The following is a 26,390-nucleotide window of genomic DNA, read 5'->3' as shown; positions in this document are numbered from 1 at the left end:
TTGCAGTCCAAGGGACTCGCAGGAGTCTTCTCCAGCACCATAGTTCAAAGGCTTCAATTCTTTGGCGCTCAACCTTTCTCATGGTCCAACTTTCACATCCATACATTGCAACTGGGAAGACCATAGCCTTGACAGAATGCCATTTCAATGCCTAAATACACCTCTTGGCCACAAATAAAGAGGTTTCATGCTAGCTCTTCCGCAAAACAAACCTCTTTGCTTTATCCTTGTCATCTTCTTCCGCAAGCCCATCGAAAATGCTGCCATCATCTCTGCCAAAAAAAGAAAAAAAGAAGGGTTTTAGAGCAGAGTTCCCCAACCCCAACCCCTGGCCCACAGCCCACTACTGGGACATGAGCTGTTCAAAACAGGGCCACCCGAAGTGGCAGGCGAGAGCACACGTGTGCACATGCTGTCTATTTGCACTACTGGCAGGCATGTGTGCCCACTGCTCGCACAAATGGAGCTGAGCACACACACCACTCACACAGAACCATCCCCTCCCACCCTACGCCAGTCGGCAAAGCCGGAAAGGTTGAGAACCAATTGCAGAGTAGTGTTGATCACGAAGACATAACCAGAAGCAGAGATACTTCAGTTATCTATTTATTTATTTATTTTGTCCCCCATTTTGTCCTGCATTTCACGCAAATGATGCTGTATGTATCTCAAAAAGAGATACATACAGCACATTCCTACCAAGCTTTTTTTTTTACTCCACACCCACGTCTCAATCATATTTTGGGATAATGTGAAAGGTTAATTCTAATTTGTAACAAATAGAAGGTCAATATTTCACCTACTCTTCTTTGAAATTCTCATTTAGAACATGGGTAACTTTCAAGAATATAAACTTAAAATGAACAAAACTAAGCAATAACTTACCTGTCTGCAATGGAGCTCATTTTATGGGTGCTTATGGTAAGGAACATAACATATCACACTTTAGTCTTGTGGTAGACATTTGTAATTCTGATCTGCAGGTAAATAAAAGGAAATAGAATTCACCATTTTTATTTATTTATTTATTTATTTATTTGTTTTTATAAACCGCCCTTCTCCCGAGGGACTCGGGGCGGTGTACAGAATAAGGTGGGCATACAGAATGAACAATAGTGGGGGAAAAAACAATAGTAAAATACAAACTGGGACCCCAATTAGAGCTATCAGGCCAGGCCGGACTGCTGGAACAGGTAAGTTTTTAATTCGCGTCGGAAGGTGCGGAGGTCCGGGGCCATCCGGATTTCGGTTGGTAAGCTGTTCCAGAGGGCTGGCGCACCCACTGAGAATGCCCTCCCCCTGGGGGCCACCAGCCGACATTCCTTGAGCGGTGGCACCCTGAGGAGGCCCTCTCTGTGGGAGCGCACAGGACGGTGGGGTGCTGACATTGGCAGAAGGTGCTCCCGTAGGTAGTCCGGACCCATGCCATGTAGGGCTTTGTATGTCATTGTTAGCACCTTGAACTTCACACGGAAGGCAACCGGAAGCCAGTGCAGCGCACGGAGGAGAGGTGTGATATGGGAGTATCGGGAGGCTCCCAAGAGTGTCCGTGCCGCTGCACTTTGCACCAGTTGAAGCTTCCGAGTGGATCTCAAGGGCAGCCCCTTCTTTCCTTCTATTTTCTAATGAATTCCAACAAACCACCCAAACACTGAAGTCTCTTGGAATCAGTATCTTCAATATAGCTCCTTTTCTCATCAGATCATGCCAAATCACGTGCCACCATAAAAACCAAGAAGAAATCAAGTTCTTAAAAAAATATCAAACTTTGCTATTTAAAAAAAGGCTCAAAAATCCCATTAATGATGCCTTGGCATACCTAATCTAGATTCCTACATTCAGTCTCTAGCCTTACATACACACACATACATATATATATATATACACATACATATATATATACATACACATACATATACAGTATACACATACACACACACACACACATACACACACATGTAAAAAAAATTTGGATATGAGCTGTCACTACTGTGACCACTGCCTGTGGATGGCCTTGGGTTAGGCTGAAACAGGAAATAAGATTTGGGACCTAGCAAGGTAATCTAAAATACTTAACATTTTACATATACATACATTACATATACATATACATATACATATACATATACATATACATATACATATAAAGGTAAAGGTAAAGGTTCCCCCGCACATGCGTGCTAGTCGTTTCCGATTCTAGGGGCCGGTGCTCATCTCCGTTTCAAAGCCGAAGAGCCAGCGTTTGTCCGAGGACGTCTCCGTGGTCATGTGGCCAGCATGACTAGACGCCAAAGGCACACGGAACGCTGTTACCTTCCCACCGTAGTGGTCCCTATTTTTCTACTTGCATTTTTACGTGCTTTCGAACTGCTAGGTTGGCAGAAGCTGGGACAAGTAACAGGCGCTCACTCTGTTACGCGGCACTCGGGATTCGACCCGCCAAACTGCCGACCTTCTGATCGACAAGCTCAGCGTCCTAACCCACTGAGCCACCACGTCCCACATATACATATACACATATACATATACATATACATATACATATACATATACATATACATATACATATACATATACATATACATATACATATATATATATATATATATATATATATATATATATATATATATACACACACACACACACACACACAAATTTCAAGTTTATTTATTTATTTATTTATTTATTAGTTTTTATAAACCGCCCTTCTCCCGAGGGACTCGGGGCGGTGTACAGAGGAAGGAAGGTATACAGACCGAACAATAAAATAATAAGAAACACTAATGAACACAAACTGGGACCCCAATTAACGTTATCATGCCAGGCCAGCCTGCTGGAATAGGAAAGTTTTTAAGTCGCGACGGAAGGTACGGAGGTCAGGGGCCATCCGGATTTCGGTTGGTAAGGTGTTCCAGAGGGCTGGCGCACCCACTGAGAATGCTCTCCCCCTGGGGGCCATCAGCCGACATTCCTTGAGCGGTGGCACCCTGAGGAGGCCCTCTCTGTGGGAGCGCACAGGACGGTGGGGTGCTGACATTGGCAGAAGGTGCTCCCGTAGGTAGTCCGGACCCATGCCATGTAGGGCTTTGAATGTCATTGTTAGCACCTTGAACTTCACACGGAAGGCAACCGGAAGCCAGTGCAGCGCACGGAGGAGAGGTGTGATATGGGAGTATCGGGAGGCTCCCAAGAGTGTCCGTGCCGCCGCACTTTGCACCAGTTGAAGCTTCCGAGTGGATCTCAAGGGCAGCCCCATGTAGAGAGCGTTACAATAGTCTAGGCGAGATGTCACAAGGGCATGGGTGACTGTACGTAAGGAATCCAGGTCCAGATAAGGCCGTAGTTGGCGAACTAGCCGAACCCGGGAGAAGGCCCCCTTGGTCACAGCTCCAATGTGGTCTTCCAGGGAGAGCTGCGAGTCTAGGAGGACACCCAGGTTGCGGGCCCTATCAACAGGGGGAAGTAACTTGTCCCCAATGTTAAGCAGTGGGACGTTCTGAATCTCCTGGCTTGCCGGTACGTACAGCCATTCAGTCTTGTCCGGGTTCAGTTGAAGCCTGTTTCTCCCCATCCATTCCCGGACCGCTTTCAGGCAGCGGGACATCACGTCTAGGGCATCACTGATATTGTTAGGAGTTGAGATAAAAAGCTGGGTGTCATCAGCATACTGATGGTACCCTACTCCAAAACTGCGAATGATCTCACCCAGCGGTTTCATGTAGATGTTGAACAGGAGAGGCGAGAGGACCGACCCCTGAGGGACTCCGCAAGCGAGAGGCCTCGGGGTCGACCTCTGTCCTCCTGTCAGCACCGACTGCGAGCGACCCTGGAGAAAGGAGGAGAACCAACGCAGAACCGTGCCTCCCACTCCCAGTCCCCTGAGGCGTCGCAGCAAGATACCATGGTCGATGGTATCGAAAGCAATATTTGCAATATTTTACCGTGTATTCCTTTCTGGATGACGAATGGCGATATTCTACAAAGACTGAGTTCAGAAGGGCCAATTTTTGAAAGAACAGTTTCTTCAGAATGTATTGCCCATAGAGGTTCTTTTACATTCTAGCTTATTACTGTTTAAAAGAAAAAAAATAATGTTTTAATTCAAAGGAGGAACACCCAATATTAATCATAATACTGGCAATAATAACAGTATCAAAACAATATGTTTAATAACATAAGAAATGCTTGTTGGAGACCAATAAAACTATTTAATCCAGTATTTCGTGCCTATAGTGACTAATTAGATGCAAAGGTACCACTTATGTTCTCCCAGCAACTGGTGTTCACTTTCAATCTTGATATCACTTTAAAAATATAAAAGTTGCCAAAGGTGACAGCCATAACTAAACCTCATGAAGGGGAACTCCACGGCTTAACTGTGTAGTCTGCGTAGAAATGTTTTCCTTTGCCTCTAAGTTTCTTAATTTAATCTCATATTCTAAAATGGAGAGAAATTATCTATTATTTCCATACTATGAAGAATTATGTACATGTACAGTTCCATACAAACCCATCCCATTTATTATCCTTCTACATATAAAAACTCTCAACTATTTCTCCCCCATAGAGAAATTATAGCAATCTCATGACCATTTTAATTTATCTTGTTTCTTAAACTAACGGCATGAAAGGCCTACCTAACAAATTGAAATTTCTTTAGAAATTCACTTTGTAGCAGCTATATCAGTTCTTATATGTATCGGCCCACTAGCTAAACAATTGTCTTTAATATGGTGCTTGGGTAGATGATATAGTTTATCTAATTAATCAGAGTGCATTTTCTTGGACCTTTTTGATTTTTTTGCATCACTGAACACCACTGATCTTACTGACTTTTACAACAACTGGAACTCAGGGGCACCATTTTACAGCGGTTCCACTCCTACCTGAAACAGCAGTTGCAGTCAATAATTATAGAGGAGCAGAAGTTGAATCCTTGGTTGCTCCTGTGTAGGATGCCACAAGACTAGGGATCTCTTCTATATTATTTAACATCTATTTGAGGTCGCCGGGAGAGACCGTCTGTCGTCTTGAAGTGAAATGTCCTTAGTGTGCTGATGATATCCATATGCTAAACTGGGCCAGACATGCTGTAGAAAGCCTGAATTGGCATCCGGAAGCTGTCAGATTCTGGATAGGATGAAACAAACTAAAATCAGCCCGCAAAAATATTGATTAGGTTTTTTTTAGCAATAAACACAAAGCAGTTTAATAATACCAGTCCTGATAGTTATATAGATTGGGTGTATTCCAGAGTCCTCCTAGATCAGGGGTAGGAAACCTTGGCTCTTTTATGACTCATGGACTTCAACTCCCAGAATTCCTGAGCCAGCTAGCTCAGGAATTCTGGGAGTTGAAGTCCATGAGTCATAAAAGAGCCAAGGTTGCCTACCCCTGTCCTAGATACAAGGGTCTTATTTAAAGTGGGTGTGGCCAGCTTTGCCCAGCTTTGGGCAGTATTTCAACAGTGATCCTACGTTGTCCAGATGTGGTTGGATAGATGACCTAATTGCTATGTTGCTGGATCAGAAAAATGCATTCTAGGCAGAGCAGTCTTTGGCAATCCCTTGGCAGCTGCACTTGTTCCACAATGCAGTGGCCAGACTGTTAGCAAGGCAGCCTAATCACTCTATAATAATGCTGCTCTTGAGACTGCTGCCCAATTTAAAATACTCATTACCTTCCAGACCCCACAGGGCACCGCAACTGGTTACATCGGGTGTTGCCTTGCCAAAACTGATTCTGTCTGGAAGGAAATAGGTTTTCGTGGAGTGGACGTGTCTTTCTGTGAAAAGGCAGGCTCTGGAATATGCTTCTACAAAGGTACTTGTAGCATCCTCTTTACCTTGCACTTTACAAGGCGGTTAAAATTTTTGTTTCCATTGTAACGTTGGCTCTAATTGACTGATTGTGGGCATTCCATCTTGCTATGTATTTTTTGTTCTGTTATGACTATTTAATTTTCTCCACTTACTTGTGCCCTTTGGAAAGGGGTGTACTATAAGTATTTTCAGTTAAAGTAAATAAGGGTTTGATCTTGAGTAATTCCTTCTTATACAGTTAAGGCTATTCAACAAGGCTACAATCTCAAAAAGCTGCAACGATTCGATCTGATTTATTAATGTTCGGCGATATCACTTAATTTATCTATAATTTTATATATATTATGTAACTCTGCACATATATATGTACACACACACATATGCACACATGCTAGTTGCACTATTTTTGGCTTGGAAAAAGCAGATGCTCACTGTTCAGTCCTGATATTGTAAACCTAATCAACACAGACAATTTAGAAAAAAACAATAATTCCCGAGTGGCTATAAATCATTTGATATGCTTATACAACTAGTTCAGTTTGGAAAGCATTGTTAGGTGATATGTGAATATGGTTCCCATTAGTATACATTTTTAGACAACATCTTCAGGAATCCAAATTCTTTACTACTACTGGATACATGCTGAGGTACTCATGCAACCAACCTTTGAATTTCACTTTATCAATATGTGAATAGAATCGTAAAACTGAACACAGATAGAATTATCCTAATGATGATGAATTTGTTTACAAAATACAGGTAGTCCTTGACTTGCAGCTGCTCATTTAGTGACCCTTCAAAGTTTCAAATGTGACTAATGACTGTTTTTCAAAGTGACAACTTTGCAGTATCCCTAAGATCATGTGATCAAAATTCAGATGTTTGGCAACTGATTCATATTTATGACCGCTATGTCCCAAGACATACATATATACATACATACATGTGTGCGTGCATGTGTATGTATCCAATAGTTTGTGTCCTATTTGACTTACAGGTAGTCCTTTACTTATAACTGGTCACTTAGCGATTGTTGGAAGATACAGCAGACTTGAAAAACTGGACTTGGGCCCCCAAAATTTCAATGATTGGAGTCCCTGCACTCACATGGCCATACTTTGGGTTTTTGTCAACAAGGCTACAGCTGTTGGCAGCATCCTGCAGTCCTATGACCACGCTTTATGACGATTTTAACGAAAACCAGCCGTTGTTTCTAATTTGCAGGAAAATAGTGCCCGTAGCAAACCACTGGTTTGCTTAACAACTGTGGATTCACCTCACAACCACGGTGATTTGCTTGGAGACCACCACAAAAAAGCCATTTTATGAATAATGGGCAGGTTTCGATATGGTTATAACTCAAGGACCACCTGTATTTTTTCCTGAAATTATTGGACTGGTCCACCCTGGTGACAGAAGTGTTTCAGAGGGAGCTAGGGGCTTGTCCTGTTTGGTCTGCTGCATAGTACATCTAAAGCAGAATAACAGAGTGACAGAGTAAGAAGTGACCTTGGAGGTCTTCTAGTAATCTAGTTCAACCCCTTGCTTAGGCAGGAAGCCCTATGCCGTTCAAGACAAATGGCTGTCCAATCTCCTCTTAAAAACTTCGTGTTGGAGCATTCACAACTTCTGGAGGCAAGTTGCTGCACTGATTGTTTTTGTTGCTGTTAGTTGCGAAGTCGTGTCCGACCCATCGCGACCCCATGGACAACGTTCCTCCTGTCCTTCCTGTCCTCTGCCATCTTCTGGAATCCATTTAAGCTTCAGTGACTCCATCCAGCCACCTCATTCTCTGTTGTCCCAAAGTATTTGAGTTTCAACTTCAGGATCTGGCCTTCTAAAGAGCAGTCAGGGTTGATCTCCTCTAGGACTGACCAGTTTGATCGCCTTGCAGTCCAAGGGACTCGCTGGAGTCTTCTCCAGCACCATAGTTCAAAGGCCTCAATTCTTTGACGCTCAGCCTTTCTTATGGTCCAACTTTCACAGCCATACATTGCAAATGGGAAGACCATAGCCTTGACTATACACACTTTTGCTGGCAGGGTGATCTCTCTGCTTTTTAGTGTGCCGTCTTAGATTTGCCATGGCTTTCCTCCCCAGGAGCAAGTGTCTTTTAATTTCTTGGCTGCAGTCCCCATCTTGGAGCCCAGGAAAATAAAATCTGTCACTACCTCTGTTTCTTCCCCATCTACTTGCCAGGAATTGAGAGGGCCGGATGCAATGATCTTGGTTTTCTTAATGTTAAGAAACATTACTGATTAATTGTTCTAATTGTCAGGAAATTTCTCCTTAGTTCCAGGTGGCTTTTCTCCTTAACTACTTTCCATCCATTGCTTCCGTGGTTGCTGCCTGGAATAAGGGGATGGCTAAGGCCTTGGATTAGATTGCGCCTATAACCCTCTCTCCTCTCGTGGATCCTATCAACCCTGGTGGTTAACAGAGGTGCTGAGGGAGAAGAGATAGGAGGAAGAGATGTCTACAGCATTGACAGCGCTCAACAAAGGAGAAATTTGACTAAATGCAGGTTAGAGCCACTATTAAGACCTATCTGTCCACTTCTTTGTTCCTATTCATACTACCAATATTTTGAATTCTGGCAGAAAATAAAACGGCACACCCTACTTTAGAGTTATGTTTAGCTCTTATGATGCTTACACCGATGTCATGCTTAGAACTAGACTATTACTAGATAACCTGTGACTTGTTGGGTCATCATTTCAGAGACATTTCTTTACCTAAACAGAGAAGCAAAATGGTCACAGGTAGGCAAAAAAACTGGGCTTCCTGCCAACTTCCTCACTGACTTTCCTTGTCAGTGAAAATTATAATCACATGACCACTACTTACCGTGGCAGTGGAGCAACATGGTAGGGCAGCAACGCTAAAGCAACCACAATTTTGCCAAATTTCAATGCAATGGGAGTCATGGTCCAGGATTTTCGACACATTATGTTAAGTTAGCCCATTTGAGGTACATTGATTAAAAAAAACCTGTTATTTTATATGCACTGTTTCTCCCAATTGAAGGTTACAATCGAACAGACGCAAGAGTTTTAGTAATACACAGTAGATGGCATGTATGCTTATTGGCTTCTGCTGTCACATAGCATTTTTCTGCTGCATAATAGCAGATGCTTCTTGACTCTCAATGGTTTGAAAAGAGGTTTTCCAAAAGTTTTAAGAATTGGGGAGAAACAGATATTAGGGAAACACAAATCAAAAGCTAATTTGAGTATCCTCCATTTTGGAGGATCTATGGATGCTGGCCTGTAAACACTAAAGAATAAGAAATACAATAGGTGTCACTACAGCAAAATGGGAATAAAGAATTAAAATTAGCAACTGATTAATATGAAAATATGTAATTGTAGAGGTTAGTGAGAAACAAGTAATAAGGCTGTGGCAGTATACTAGTAAAGGTAAAGGTTCCCCCGCACATGCGTGCTAGTCGTTTCCAACTCTAGGGGCCGGTGCTCATCTCCATTTCAAAGCCGAAGAGTCAGCGCTTGTCCGAGGACGTCTCTGTGGTCATGTGGCCGGCATGACTAGACGCCAAAGGTGCACAGAACGCTGTTACCTTCCCACCGTAGTGGTCCCTATTTTTCTACTTGCATTTTTTACGTGCTTTCGAACTGCTAGGTTGGCAGAAGCTGGGACGAGTAACAGGCGCTCACTCTGTTACGCGGCACTCGGGATTCGACCCGCCAAACTGCTGACCAGTATACTACAGACCTGCAATTTGGCAAACTTGGTTGATGCTTTCTTAAGCAGCATTCTTATACTGTATGATGAGCATTCTTGTTTCACAACCACATGAAATAAAATAAACAGGAGTTAACCAGGTTGTAAGTCTAATATTATACTACTGAGATGAAGTAAAATGTTCTGATTGTAACCATGGATAGGAGCAGAGGCACTGTATGGGACTCCTTAAAAAGGAAAATACATAATTGAATTGTGGTGACAGCTGTTATTATTCATACAAGTTACATTTTCCTTTCTGCCCAGAGCAGGGGTAGGCAACTAACAATATAACATGAACAACTACAATCTGATATAAACAATTAAAATCACTACTAAATAATTGAAGCTGTAGAAAGAAGAAGGTCTTGTCTCCTTTCCTATAAGCAGAGATAGAGGAAGGACTGAGTACAATTCCCAATGGGAGTGCATTCCTTTACTTACCTGGGAAAGCTTTTCACTTTGATCTGTCAGTTTGCTTAATTTTTAAATAAGAAATTGATCTGCCCCGTTTCTTGATTTTTTAATGCTGAGATGAAGGTCTTGCTACCTATGAATGTCTAGTCTCCTCAATGCCTACCTGCTTGCTTTATTCACTGGGTTTATTATCTTTGCTCCTTAACAGTCAAGAGACTGCAAGCTTTCTGCCTCTAATTCACTCTCTTTTCTGCTCATTCAATCCACTGATGCCACAAGCCACAACTTTATGCCCTCATTTGACTTTTTTCTCCTCCTCTCACCATGATGGGACTTATGACTTGCAGAATATAAAACATCCCAAAACTCTGCTCCCATCCTAACATTATCGTCCCTCTTTCTCACTCTCCACCTCATGAGAGCATCTCTTCTTGACAGAATGGGAGTGCCTTAACTACAGTGTCATATATATATATATATTGGATGGGGTAAACGTGAAGGATGCCAGTTACCTAGATTATTATTTCAATTTTGAGACCGTACAACTTCATATTGATTATAGGTGGCACCATTAAAAAGTCAGAGAAAACAACGCATGTCAAAAAAAAGACAATACGGCCTCATCAGAAGATAGGACCAAAAAACCAAAAAACCAACAAAAAAAGGATTCAACCATCATCCTAACCCAAGGCTTGGAAGAAAAGCTCTTTTAAAAAAGTGTGAAAAATCAAAAGGGGTGAGAATGACACACTTCTCTGGGGGATATCATTTTACTTGAAGTAATGAAGTAAATGTGGAACCCAATGGCCTAAGGAACAAACCTGTTCTTTATCAGCTTTCCTAGGATAGCCAAAGGGTGGATTCCCACTTCCCATGTGCCTTCTTCCCCCGTGGTTTTTCATGCTAGAAACCACAGATCTATGAATGAATGAACCTTTATTGTCAAAGTACAACCAGGTATACATTGAGATTGGCTGAGCCTCCCTTCGTGCCCCCCCATCTTGTTACACCATGTGAGCTAATTGCACAACACACTGGCCTCGCAAGTCAATCATACATAAAATTATAAAATTATTTCCCGTTCAAGAGCCTAACAGCCCATGGATAAAAATGAGTTCTCTCCCAAGAAGTGCTCTTTTACATTTTGTTTAATTATCTATCTATCTATCTATCTATCTATCTATCTATCTATCTATCTATCTATCTATGTATCTATCTCCATCCATCCATCGTCTTCAATTTAGCAATACCAGCTGTGTGTATTTACACATGCATATGAAATATATAAGGGTGTTAAAAATTATTTAGCAAAAATTCTGTCATTTTGTAACCTACTAATTAATCATATACTTTGTTCTCATTTAATACCAAACACCACTGACTCTTAAATTGTAGGTTAGATCTCCCAGGAAGGGAGCATAAAGAGCTGAGGATACCTGCACAGCTAAAAGGGGAGTCAAAACTTGCTCTTGCTTTGGCCTAGGCAACTCTGCAGTGGGAGTAATCTCAAAACTTACTAGGCGCTTTATTGCCCTGCTTTGTTCCTCTTTGCCTGGATAACCTGGCAACGGGTTTGCACAAACAAAACACAAAGAAAGGCCCAGTCCCGAGTGTTGACAGCAGACCCGCTTTGTCTAAGCATACCTGCAGGAATCCTGTCAACTTATATATGACTGGATCAAAACGGTGCTCTGCAGGTTTGCATAGGCAAAGCGGAAGTGTTGTTAAAAAATATATATATATCCTCCCTTGCTTTGCCTGTGCGGGCTTGTGCAGACAGAGCAGCACACAACAACATCCAGAACGAATTGTGAAAGATGACGAGCGGATCTAGCAGTCTATAAAACCATCTGCCACCATCATTTATATATTTTTAAATAAATAAAATTATTTTAAAATAATATTTCAACTATCAACTACAAAAGTATTTTAGATTTATTCGTGGAGAAATTTATTCGTTATTTTGCCTGTGTATTTTCTAGCCTCTGCACCAACCTTGGCACATCATTCTTAGATGGGACGTACTCCTTAAAATGTTGCCCCTGTTTTAAAGGGAGATTTTATTCTTTGACATCATTGTGTAGGAGACTCTCTTCTTCTTTTACAGTTTTGGCAGCCATTTTATTTCTTCCAAGAAAAAAAAGAGCTGCTACTAGGAAACTACACAACTGTCTCTCCAGAAACCTCATTACAAAGCAAACGTCACGTAAATTCTCAATACTGTACAGAATTTAAATAGCTTCTGAGGTCACAATTATATCTGACAATAGTATGTAGTTTTATACAGTTTCTTTTAAATATGTTGTCCATAACATTATATTTTCTTCTTCAATATGCATATACTGTACATGTTTTAGTAAAGAATATTATGCTGGGCTATGACCATAAAAAGACTTGATTGATTGAAGAATGAAGTTAAAAATGAATAATAAAAACTCACAGGAACTGAACGGTACATACAATAGAGTGGGCCTTGATGTTCTCTAACCTTGATTGTTTTCTTGCAGACACTTCATTACCTAAACTATAAAATATCATCAGATAAAGACTCATGATGTTACCTAGTTTGGGTAATGAAATGTCTACAAGAAAACAACCAAGCTCAGAGGCCAGCAAAGTCCCTTCATTTCAACCATGAACTAAAAATATGCTCCGGTATTAGTACATACAGACACTGAACATTACAAATTATTATATTGTTTTATTGCCTGCAAATAATCAAATGGCATATGATAAACAATTTTAAAAGTCTCTGTTTGCTTAAACTTTATCTCTATTATCCAAATATTTGTCTTTATTTGTTTGTATGTCTTTCAACTTGGTTTTAAACAATTGACAATATGAGATTTAAATCATAACTAATATTATCTGGAATGCCTCTTTCTTGAAAGAAGACTTATTGACCAGGGATAGGTCATTTTGACAGAGGAACCTATATTCTGAGTGGATTCTGAGGGATGTTCACTTTGATCTCTAACGTCAGCTAAAAAAAAAAATCCCAGGATTTTAAGGGATGCTATTAAATCTCCCCTAGAACATTCTTCTGCTTGAGGTTGTTTTTTTTTCTTTTTCAGTTTTGGAAAACCAGATTTCAAAGTTTAATTTTATTTTTTTGTTCTGAAGTTAAGTTTTCTGTTGGCATTATTGTTATGAACTTTGTGAGCAGTCTCAGAATGGATGAAACTAAACGACAACAAATGTTGATAGCAAATATTCTAACAAAGATCAGCAAACTGCAAGCAATGGTATTCTCTGTGACACCCTATGGCAGGGGTAGGCAACCTCGGCTCTTTTATGACTCATGGACTTCAACTCCCAGAATTCCTGAGCCAGCTGGCTCAGGAATTCTGGGAGTTGAAGTCCATGAGTCATAAAAGAGCCGAGGTTGCCTACCCCTGCCCTATGGAAACAAAAATGGGGCCTTGAAGAAGCAGGAGAGAGAGAATGTTGATGCTTTTGGTGTTTGAGATGGCTCTAGCAAATACCATGGACAGCTAAGAGAACAGACAAATAGATGATTAAACAAATAAATCAACCCAGTTTTCTCACTCAGAGACAAATGTTAAGGCTCAAACATACTTTAGACAAAATACCTAGCTCTTTGGAGAAGGCTGTAATCAATCAATATTCTAAAATATTTCTAATTCTAAAAATAGAATGAAATGAAATTATTTATTTTTTGTGCACACTAGAAGAATGTATCTTAACACAATGGCCAGCTAGAAATGTGATAGTTAGCATCCTTATTCTAATTATGGTAATATAAATCAAACTACAAGTAACAAGATTCCAAATTCTAGTTGAACCTACTATAACATTATACATATGGTTGTATTAGTAAACAAACATACAGCCTTTATCAAACACTATATGTTTGTCTGGAGATATTTTAAAAGTCTCATTAACAAGGGAAATTATTTTTAAGGATTATGCTAGTAGGACATCAGAAATATATTTTCATTTCCATTGATCTGCACATCTAAGCCCAAACCCATTTTTTTCACAATTCATACTCATTAATTCTAAACCATGTTTCCAAAGTCAGAATCATTCCAAAACAGGTTCTTTGAAAATTACTACCATTTTTCCCATTGCATTTGAGAAATAACAGACAATCTCAACTAAACCTGGAACTGGTTCCAAATAATAAATAATTTTTGTGTTTAATGTGCATGTTTGCTTTATAATTTAAAATTAAAGTTAAATATTAAAATTAAAATATTTAAAACAATATCTGTATAAAATCTTCAAAAATACAATCCATAGTCTGGAGTGACAAATTTAACATAACATTATAATTAAAAACATGTCAATGATTCCTTGTCAAAGTGAAGAATTGTTCCATTTCTTAGAAATATGTAATGATGAAAGTTTTTATTTTTGAATGTTTGTACTGAACTCCTAATAAATTCCTGGAATGCTTTAGATTTATATTATTGATCAACTTACTAAGTAAAATACAATGGCACATTTTAAATGTTTTAGTGGGATTTTCACTAATACAGTCTCAAAAGAGCAAGAAAATGTCTCATTTTTCAGGAATTTAACAGCTGTTTCAAAATAAATATTTTCAACTCTTATCAACAACATACATTTGATCTGCTTGGTACCTGAAACAAATGTATTTTGCACAATAACTTTAACCAAGAATAACATATATTAACTATATTAACATATTAACTACCACGTGACACAGTATTTCCATTTGTTTTCTTGTTTGTTTTATAAGTCTGTAGAATAAAGTAATTCCTTTAACTGATCTTGATACCCGTTATACCACAAAATTAACTAAGCCAGGGGTCCCCAATCCCCGGTCCGTGGACCAGTACCGGGCCGAGACATGCCAGCAACCGGGCCACACAAACAAGCAAAGTCCCATCTGCGAGATGCAGGTAGCACACAAAACCACACACCCTCCAGTCCGTGGAAAAATGTCTCACCATGAAACCGGTTCCTGGTGCCCAAAAGGTTGGGGACTTCTGAACTAGACAGTTTTGTCCGCAAAAATTACCAAAATTTGAAGTGATTTCCTGTTGCCTTCTTCCAGGATATTTTTTCAACTTCACAGATTTCCTGGTTATTTTTCACTTAAGTATTAACCAGGTCTCATCCAGCTTATCTTTTTTCAGACTAAACAAATTAACCAAAAATATGTATATGTAGAAAAACTGACAGCTTGAGTCTTGGGTAGACTAATATTCTTCAGTTCACCTTCCAGACTTAGGTGTAGAAAAAACAGTAACAAGTGAAAAGAATTAAAAACTAAAACTAATAGATACAGATTAGAGGTACTGATACTGATTCTAAAGAATCTATACAAACAGCTGCCAAAAACATTTACAGTATTATTTATCAATGTACATATTGTTAAAAATATGGAGAATCAAAATAAAGAATCTGGAGAATACAACATATTTTTCTTTGAAAATAAAGTGCAGTCTCAAAAAAAATGTCAGGTTTGTGGGCATTTTGCAGTTTTTTATTGTATGCCACCCAAAGTCACAAATCTGTGAGATAGAATAGAATAAAAATAGAATAATAACTTTATTGTCACTTTGAATGTACACTAATCGGCATACATTAAAATGAAATTTCATTGCATACAGCTCTCAAAGGGTCACCACCTCCAATATACACTACATAAATATGACAAAAATAAATGCAGAATTATGCATATACCCACATATATTATATGACACAGAGAAGCAACAGAGTCTAGTTCGGATTATGTATACATGTACATGGCGAGAAAAAGGAATCTTGCAAGTTTACCAAACGGATGGCATAGCAACAAAGCTATTACAGAATTGGATGGTCTTGCTAGAAATACTTCAAAACCTCTTCCCAGAGGGAACAACAGGGGAGCCCTAGCCATATAAATATTATGTATCACTAAATAAGTAATTAAATAAAATCTAATTTCCTAATTAAAAATTATGTCCTACTTAGCATCTTTACTTTTTCTCTCCTACTTTACTACATTGTACCCATATTTATTCTATATACAACTCAAACTTCAACTGTTTACATTTTGTTGTTCTAAATGTTATTCATTAGTACATTCCAAAATGTGCTAGAGAAAAATATACACGAAGCAGATACAGATATCTCATCCAGCGCCGCTTAATGCAATCACCTGATCTTTTAACTGTAATCGGGACAAACCATTCCTGGTCTGAATCTTTCCTTGCTTACTTATTGGTTTATATATTCCAAATATTTAATAGTTAATTTGGGGGAACAAGTCTCACTGATCAACATCAATGAATGTGAGCAGTAGCCCAGCTATGAAACTACTGCTCCATCCACCTTACATCATTACCCCATCAACCTCAAGTTTCAGGATCCTATAAACTTAAAAGGTAACCAATGGCCATCAAAACATTGATAATCCCAGTTGTAAATATTTTAAAAAATAGATGATTTCTATTTTTATTTATTTATAACTCGCCTTTATTATTTTCATTAAAAACTCAAGGTGGCAAATATATCAATACACCTTCCTTGTCCTATTTTCACCACCACCACCACAACCTTGTGAGCTGGGTAGGGCTGAGAGAGAGTGACTGGCCAAAGTTATTGACTTCGACTTTCATATCTCTGACGCGACTTGAATTCATGGTCTCTTGCTTTCTAGTCTGGTGCCTTAATTAAAGTGGCTCTCTATTAATATGCCTTTTCCTTTAAACATAATTTAACACCTCAGATTTAAAAATGGGATCCAATTTGATGTTTCATTGACTATAAAATTGAATGGACATGATAATTACTCAAAATAGATATGGCTTAATGGGCAACATGTAATAGAGGAATAGATGATTACTGTGCAAGGATATCATATAGGAAATGAGGAAGGAAGCTTCATCTGTTTACATATACTGCATAATATTGCACCAAATATACATTTCTCCCTTGCATTTTAATAAAATAAATAATCTCATCTCCCAAGCATGAAATCTATTCAACTTCAGAGATTTGCAGCTTTTCTATTTGTGTTTTGCCAGTAGCTTTAGTTCTCAAATTTCTATTTGGTAAGAGTAGAATTTCACAAACTGATGTGACCATAGCAACAAACTAATTTGCTACATCTAAAAATTTACTGAGTTCTTGTAAATGGAAAGACAGCCTGGACATGTATTTTAAGATGTTCAAAGAAATGAAGAAGTCAAATTATACTTCTTATAAGAAATGAATGGCTGTAGAAACAGCTCATGGGCATGTACAGTTGCAAGAAAAAGTATGTGAACATTTTGGGATTACGTGGAGTTTTGCATGAATTGGCCATAAAATGCGCTCTAAACGGCATGTAAGTCACAACAATAGAAAAACACAGTCTGCTTAAAATAATACTACACAAACATTAATTTAATTTAATTTAATAATTTGATTTCTATACCGCCCTTCTCCCGAAGGACATTAGCTGTTGTCATGTTTTAATTGAACATAAGATAGAAACATTCACAGTGCAAGGTGGAAAAAGTATGTGAACCCCTAGCCCAGGGGTAGGCAACCTCGGCTCTTTTATGACTCATGGACTTCAACTCCCAGAAATCCTGAGCCAGCATAGCTGCCAGAGCATAGCTGGCTCAGGAATTCTGGGAGTTGAAGTCCATGAGTCATAAAAGAGCCGAGGTTGCCTACCCCTGCCCTAGCCCAGGGGTCAGCAACCTGAAACAGTGAAAGAGCCACTCAGAACCGGTTCCCTCACAAAAGGAAAAACTGGGAGCCGCAAAAAATATGTGCGCATGCACGTACATGCGCACATGCGCAGAACAGGGCTTGACTGAAGAGTGGAGCCAAGGCGAGATATGCACCTACCCTGCATATTTGAATTGATTGGTTGAACTTTTTTAGTCCCATTTTTTTTTTGGACTGCACATGGCAGAGGACCGGGAGCCGCAGGAGACAGCTGAAAGAGCCGCATGCGGCTCCAGAGCCACGGGTTGCAGACCTGTGCCCTAGCCTAATGACTTCTCCAAGAGCTAATTGGAGCCAGGAGTGAGCCAACCTTGACTCCAACCAGTGTGATGATATTGGATGTGTTGCTGACAGCCGTCCTGCCCTTTAAAAACACACACCTCTTTTGGGTTTACTGGTCTCAAGAAGCACTGTCTGATGTGAACCATGCCTCACAGAAAAGAGCTCTCAGAAGACCTACGATCAAGAATTGTTGACTTGCATGAAGCTGGAAAGGGTTACAAAAGTATCTCCAAAAGCCTTGATGTTCATGTGTCCATGGTAAGACAGTCTGTCTACAAATGGAGAAAGTTCAGCACTGTTGCTACTCTCTCTAGGCGTGGTCGTCCTGTAAAAATGACTGCAAGAGCACAGCGCATAATGCTTAATGAGGTAAAGAAGAATCCTAGAGTGTCAGCTAAAAACCTACAGAAATCTCTGGCACATGCTAACATTTTTGTTGACACATCTACAATAAGGAAAACATTAAACAAGAATGGAGTACATGGGAGGACACCACGGAGGAAGCCATTGCTGTCCAAAAAAAATATTGCAGCACGTTTGAAGTTTGCAAAAGAGCACCTGGATGTTCCACAGCACTACTGGCAAAATATACTGTGGACAGATGAAACCAAAATTGAGTTGTTTGGGAAAAACACACAACACTATGGGTGGAGAAAAAAAGGCACAGCACACCAACATCAAAACCTCATCCCCATTGTAAAACATGGCAGAGGGAGCATCATGGTTTGGGGCTGCTTTGCTGCCTCAGGGCCTGGACGGATTGTTGTCATTGATGGGAAAATGAATTCCAGAGTTTATCAGGACATTTTGCAGGAAAACGTACGACCATCTGTCCGCCAACCGAAGCTCCGCAGAGGATGGGTGATGCAACAGGACAATGACCCAAAGCATACAAGTAATTCAACAAAACAATGGCTTCAACAGAACAGAATACGCCTTCTGGAGTGGCCCAGTCAGAGTCCTGACCTCAACCCGATTGAAATGCTGTGGCATGACCTTAAGAGAGCAATTCACACCAGACATCCCAAGAATATTGCTACACTGAAACAGTTTTGTGCAGAGGAGTGGTCCAAAATTACTCCAGATCGTTGTGCAGGTCTGATCTGCAACTACAGGAAACGTTTGGTTGAGGTTATTGCTGCCAAAGGAGGGTCAACCAGTTATTAAGTCCAAAGGTTCACATACTTTTTCCACCCTGCACTGTGAATGTTTCCATCTTATGTTCAATTAAAACATGACAACAGCTAATGTTTGTGTAGTATTATTTTACTGTGTTTTTCTATTGTTGTGACTTACATGACGTTTAGAGCGTATTTTATGGCCAATTCATGCAAAACTCCACATAATCCCAAAGGGTTCACATACTTTTTCTTGCAACTGTACATTAATCTTTAATTGAATATAAACCTAATTCTAATGCTATTGTTCTTAACTTAATTTGTCCACCTGAAAGATCCTCTAACCTTATCCTGTAAAGGAATGCGCCAAGGAGTAGGCTGACTTCCTATACAGAGTATGGAAAAGATACTCAAAACTTTTATCCCAGCATCTATCTGAAAGGGGGGGGGGAAACTACAGTAAAATAAAAGGAGCCATACATACATCATCATTACAGTACAAATAAAGACTAATAGTTCAGTGTTGGAAGATGAATGCTTTGTTCCAGACATCTAGTTATCCCTTCATAATGCTATATTTATGATGATCTCAGAATAGTATTAAAATATGTAGTAGTATTAAAATAATATGTAATAATAGCCATCTTGCAGATAGAGCCATGACTTAGTCCACAAAAAGTTCCAATACTGCATTAAATGATTATTTAATTAGATTAAAAACAATTCCAGTGGGTTTAATTAAAAATAGTAGATAAAGCCAAGATTATGAGAACAAACCAACTCAATTTGTTTTGCTTTTATTTTTATTTTTATGAAGAAAACCACAGAACCTGATGGGATGTATAAATTATGAGTGGGATAAAAATAATATAAAAGAAATCTGTACATATGTTCCAAATATAAAAGTGTTGTACAATTCAACTAAAATAGAAAATGGCAGAACTAATACATTTTTAAATAATATATACGTATAAAGTCCTAAATGGCCAAGCTGAATATTTTTAGAGGTAAGTCCCTTTGGATTTAATGATAGTTTTTCCTTGGTAAATAAGACTGCTATTTAAAAACCTGCAGATGAATACATAGGAAAACTAATAAGTCAATAATAATATTTAAGATCCTCAATTTTATAATCTGCATGCACAAGAAGCTGGAGATTAATACTAAAGAATATTGCTATTATGCTCCAATGGTGTGTTTTGTTTTTGGCCATGTACAATACATATTCAGCTGATAATCTAACAATTTTTATCTAATGGAACCATTGTTCTGGCCTAGCCTAATGCTTATTTTTTATAATCCTTGAATTATATTCATTGATTTTCACTATTATATTCATACATTGTTTATTATACTTGAGAATATTATATTCATTTATTATACTTGAGAATGACATTGAACATTTCTGCTGCCCAGTTTTCAACGAAAATATACTTTAAAATTTGCAGTGCTAAGTACAGAACAGTTTAGCAACCTAAACAAAAGATAGCAGGAAATAATGCAGTCATATTGCTTTTAATAATTCATCTCATTAAAAGATATAAAAATATTTTCAAAATTTTGACAGAAACATGTAAGCAGTTGTAATGATACACAGTAGCAATGCTGTTAAATAAAAACCTTGACATAAATTCTGAACCATCTCCAGGAACTTTGAACATAATATAGTACATTCAGAATTTTTCCTCTTCTCCTCCCCGCTTTCAGCAAACACACTCACAATAAATAAATAGCCCCAGTAAATAAAACAGCCACATTACACAGCTTAAAGTTCCTAGCATCTTCTACTTAACTACAGTCAATTTTACTTTTTATCCTGGTCTTATAATTTTTCAAAACGTTGCCTCCAATATAACAAATAGTAAGTGTGGCTGTTGATGCAGGAAAAAATAGGGCACCTAACTTTTAATCATCTTTAAACAATATTATTCATTCAAAACAATATGAAGATTTGTAATATGACCAAGCTTGCAATTTCACCAAGGCTTAACGTCCAACAGAGTATACAGAAGAGAAATAATGGGATCAGATTTAAGGAAGCTGAGAGAAATAAGAGTATTTCTGTTCTTGTTCTTACTTGCACTGCTTGAAAATTTCTTTTAATCCTGACTACAGTTAGTCCTCAGCTTACGACCACAACTGAGCCCAAACCTTATGCTGCTGAGAAATTTAAGTGAGTTTTGCCCCATTTGTTAAGTGAATCACTGCAGTTGTTAAATTAGTAACACTGTTATTAAGTGAACCTGGTTTCCCATTGACTTCACTTGTCAAAAGGTTGCAAAAGGTGATCACATGATCCTGGGACATTGCAATGGTCATAAATGTGAGTCAGTTGTCAGGCATCTGAATGTAAATCACATGACCATGCGGAATGCTGCAAAGGTCATAAGTGTGAAAAATGGTCAAGTGCTGTTGTAACTTTGAACAGTCACTAAACGAACGGTTGTAAGTCAAGGACTACCTGTATTATGTCTTATAACTCAAAATACTAGGCACCAGAATTCATTGTAAAGTGTACAATTTTGCTTTCTGAGATATAAAAACATTTTAATGTATACTGACATTGGTGTCCAGTAATTCGTTATCATGCTCTTCAAGGCTTGAAATTAGCCTGTTATGAACCTGGTTATACCTTGATAGGAGACCACTGGAACACACATATAAATGGCACAAAGCCTCGGCTCTGGAATGTACAGAAAGCAAAAGTATTTATGTATTTTTTACTTTATTTGTATCCCATATTATTTTTAAAATAATTCAAGGTGGTGAATATATACAGCACGCCTTCCTCCTCCTATTTCTGGCACAACAACAACTCTGTGAGGTGAGCTGGACTGAGAGAAAGTCACCATATAAACCATATAAGTTACACTTTATTAATCGTCAAGCTATCCTCATCCTAAAGATTTTTGAAAGCATACATAGAACTGCAAATGAAAATTCAAGACAAACAAAACTGCACACTCAAATACAGATAGTCCTTGACTTACAACAGTTCATTTAGTGACCTTCCAAAGTTACAACGGCACTGAAAAATGTGACTTTTGCACCATCTCCATGATCAGGTGATCAAAATTCAACTACTTGGCAACAGGTAATTGCTGTGTCCCAAGATCACATGATCACCTTTTGTGACCTTCTTACAAGCAAAGTCAATGGGGCAGCTAGGTTCATTTAACAATTGGATTACTAACAACTGGACTACTAACTACTGGATTACTAATCAACTGCAGTGATTCACTTAACAACTGTGGCAAGAAAAGTCGTAAAATTGGGCAAAACTCACTTCACAAATGTTTCACTTAACAGAAGTTCTGGGCTCAATTGTGGTCGTGAGCTGAGGACTACCCCCACAAATAAATTATTGCTTAAGCTGGAACACTTAAAAGACACTTTTAAGCAAAAGATACAGCGCTATGTAATAACTGATTCTCTATGAACCCACTTATTGTCAAGGGTAACACATATATAGCTGAATTCCATAGCATTTACTTAAGGTGTTCCCAGCTTGCTACAAGAGACGAGTCAGTTATTCTACACCAGGTTTCCATTGTAGGGAAATTTAGACACATGCACATAAGAGCGCAGTAAGATTACAGGACTAGCAGGATTAGGGCAAAACATCAGGACTTATTATTGCTGACAGTACCCATATCAAGCCTTGAAGGAGAGATGGCAGGCAATAAATCAATTCATGGTGATCCAATGCCCTAGATCAGTAGTTCTCAACAATTTTGCTCTCGGTACCATTTTACAACGGTAACACTCATAACAATTCGCTTAGTTACTGTTCAAAGTTACAGTAGCAGTGAAAACAAGTGACCTATGACCATTTTTTTTCACACTACCGTTGCAGCATCCCCAGCGTCACGTGATTTACATTCAGATGCTCGATAACTGACTCACATTTATGACCGGTTGTAATGTCCCAGGGTCCTCTGATCCCCTTTTGCAAACTTCTGACAAGCAAAGCCAATAGGGATAAAATAGGATCGGGTTAGGGATTAGGCTTTAGGGCGGGGTTAGGGTTTCACTTAACGACCCTGCGTCAGCAATTTAACAACCCCAGCGATTCATTTAACAAACCTGGCAAGAAAGGTCGCAAAACGGGGCAAAACTCACTTAACCAAATATCTCGCTTTAGCAATTTAAAATTTGGGGGCTCGGTTGTGGTCGTAAATCGAGAACTACCTGCATTTAAAAAATGACCCAGAACTCCCCAAAAGCTTCGGTTTACGTGGGTTATATACCCATTGGGTTAGAAATGAAAGCAAAAAATTTCAGAAGAGGCGTCGGTTGCCCTGGGGGTCCTCAGGCTCCCCTTGGGGAGAACTCAGCCACCCCTCAACAAGCAGGGAAGACGAGAAAACCCCTCCCAGCCTGCCTCCCTGGGACACCATCAAAGAACAAAAAAAGGGGGGCGCGACCGGACTTGGGAGGGCGTGTTGGGGGAATCAAAATCACGTGAAGTATTAATACCACTTTACAATGCCTTGGTAAGGCCACACTTGGAATACTGCATCCAGTTTTGGTCACCACGATGTAAGAAAGATGTTGAGACTCTAGAAAGAGTACAGAGAAGAGCAGCAAAGACAATTGGGGGGACTGGAGGCTAAAACTTAAAAGGAACGGCTGCTGGAATTGGGTATGTCTAGTTTAATGAAGAGAAGGGTGAGGGGTGACATGATAGCAGTGTTCCAGTATCTCAGGGGCTGCCCCAAAGAAGAGGGAGTCAAGCTATCCTCCAAAGCACCCGAAGGCAGGACAAGAAGCAACGGATGGAAACTAACCAAGGAGAGAAGCAACCTAGAACTAAGGAGAAACTTCCTGACAAGTTAGAACAATTAACCAGCGGAACAAACTGCCTCCAGAAGCTGCGAATGATACAACACTGGAAGTTTTCAAGAAGAGACCGGACAGCTGTATGTCTGAAATGGTATAGGGCAGGGGTAAGCGACCTCGGCTCTTTTATGACTCGTGGACTTCAACTCCCAGAATTCCTGAATCAGCTATGCTGACTCAGGAATTCTGGGAGTTGAAGTCCACGAGTCATAAAAGAGCCGTGGCTGCCTACCCTTGGTATAGGGCAGGGGTAGGCGACCTCGGCTCTTTTATGACTCGTGGACTTCAACTCCCAGAATTCCTCAGCCAGCATGGCTGGCTCAAGAATTCTGGGAGTTGAAGTCCACGAGTCATAAACGAGCAGAGGTTGCCTACCCCTGGTATAGGGTTTCCTGCCTGAGCAGGGGGTTGGACTAGATGACCTCCAAGTCCTTTCCAACTTTTATTATTATTATTATTATTATTATTATTATTATTATTATTATTATTATTATTATTATTATTATTAATTATTATTATTATTAATATAATAATAATAATAATAATAATAATAATAATAATAATAATAATAATTTTTTTAATTTTTTTTATTTTAATTCCATTTATATCCCGCCCTTCTCCGAAGACACAGGGCGGCTTACAAGCTTAGCAGTAGCCTTCATTCTATGTATCTGCCTGCTTATTAGGGCTTTCACACACACCCCAAGCGGCATTAATAATAATTAATAATAATAATTAATAATAATTAATAATAATTAATAATAATTAATAATAATAATAATAATAATAATAATAATAATAATAATAATAATAATAATAATAATAATAATAATAATAATAATAATTAATAATAATAATCCCCAGCGCGCCGCAAGGGAGGGCGAGAGAAGGGAAGCGGCCGGGATCCCCCCTCGCGCTCCTGCGACCAGCGTGGGAAGCGCGGCGGCGGCGGCGGCAGCAAGTGGGCCCCCTTAGCAGCCCCAGCCCAGGGAAGAGGCAGGGAAGGAAAGGCTGCCACCGCCGCCGCCGCCGGCTTGGGTCTCCCGTTATGAAACCGCGGCGCTGCCCGTCCCCGTCTCGCTATGGAGCCCAAGCGGCGAGGCCGGGAGTGGCCGGGCCGGGTAGCGAAGGGAAGGGCTCCCCCCAGAGGGCCTGAGCGGCGGACGCTGCGGGTCATCTGAGGCCTTCGGAGCGAGCGAGGGAGCGAGCGGGCGGACGGGCGGGGAGGGGGGCGCCGCCTGAGATCATAGCCCTGCGCCAACCCGCCTGTCAAAAGTTTACCTCAGCCCGCTCGCCGCGCAAACCCGTCCTCCCGCCCTCGTCCTGGGAGGCTGAGGATGCTGCGGGTCTTAGAGGGGTGTCGGCGGCAGCAGCTGTTTCGACCCCCACACCTTGCCCCCCCCCGTCCCCTGACCGCGCCTGGGTCTCCTCACTCTGCCTTCCGTTCCTCAGGCCGCGGGGCTGCAGAGCCCAGCCTCCCGCCCTCCACGAGGCGACTTGCCCTCGTTTCCTCAGAAGCAGCAGCAGCAGCAGCAGCAGCAGCAGCGACGACGGCGGCGGCGGCGGCAGAGTCTCCCAGGCCTCAGCAGCAAGCTGCCACTTAACCGCGCATGCGCCACCCTGGCACTTACCGGCAAAACAGTAGCTGCTGCTGCCGCCGCCGCCGCCGCCGCCGCCAAGCCTGGGAAAAGCTTTCCCCCTGGTGCGCGTGCGCTTCTGGCAACCCGCAACGAGAGCGAGCGCGGTCTCCGATCGGGCGAGCCCCCCCCTTTTTTCCCCCTCCCCCACTTCCCCCTGAATGTCCCTTGGAAGGCTACTAAGCATGCGCGATGGGCGCATACTCCAAGCCGGGCTGCCGAGGGGTGATTCCCGTTCGTCAGAAGGCGAGTTAAGGACATGGGGTGCCGTGCGCGTGCGCCGCCAAAAAAAAAGCTCCTTGGAGAGGACCTTTTGCGCAGGCGTCCTAGCCGGGCTCGCCTGACCTCAGATTACCTCGCTGGAACAAGAAGGCTAGGGAGGAGCTAAGGCGAAATAAATAACTAAGGGCGCTGCGAGGAGATCTCGGTGCGCATGCGCGTGATGGAGCGCGGGGAAAAAAATGGATTGAATTTATCCCAAGGAAGAGCCGCTTTAGCATGTGCGACTATTTGTGCCGGCATGCAGGTGCCTTTTAAAAAGCAGGGGAGTTTCCGTCTGAGGAACGCGCTAAGGTAGGGGTCTCCGACCAACCATGCCTGGCTGGGGAATTCTGGGAGTTGAAGTCCACAAGTCTTAAACTTGCCACTTAAAGAAAGAAGGTGACGAGGTGCCTATGGCACCTTGAAACCATAGAGCGCTCAAGAAGGCATCTGGGAGCAGGAAGGGCAAAAAAAAGAAAAACAGTTCATTTCTCTTTCTCTAAAATTTTACTGCCTAATCGTGAGTCACAGGGTTGTTTTTTGAATTAATAGTTTACATTTTTTAATTA

General features: G+C 40.4%; 1 protein-coding gene across 1 annotated transcript in view; it reads right to left on the bottom strand.

The window, feature by feature from the left end:
• The window catches only part of CLOCK (clock circadian regulator), a 63,923-nt gene extending 38,340 nt beyond the window's left edge, over nt 1-25,583 (bottom strand). Inside the window, exons 1-5 of the mRNA XM_081332985.1 lie at nt 25,357-25,583; nt 4,890-5,133; nt 3,945-4,073; nt 886-977; nt 213-272 (exon numbers count right to left, since the gene is read on the bottom strand). Coding sequence (XP_081189111.1) covers nt 213-272; nt 886-932 — 107 coding nt within the window. The 5' untranslated portion in view covers nt 933-977; nt 3,945-4,073; nt 4,890-5,133; nt 25,357-25,583. The remainder of the gene's footprint in view (nt 1-212; nt 273-885; nt 978-3,944; nt 4,074-4,889; nt 5,134-25,356) is intronic.
• Nucleotides 25,584-26,390: the final 807 nt, after the last annotated feature.

This window comes from Vipera berus (genome assembly GCF_964194415.1).
Source record: "Vipera berus genome assembly, chromosome: 7".
Taxonomy (NCBI): Eukaryota; Metazoa; Chordata; class Lepidosauria; order Squamata; family Viperidae; genus Vipera; species Vipera berus.
This window is presented reverse-complemented; position numbering and strand designations above follow the sequence as displayed.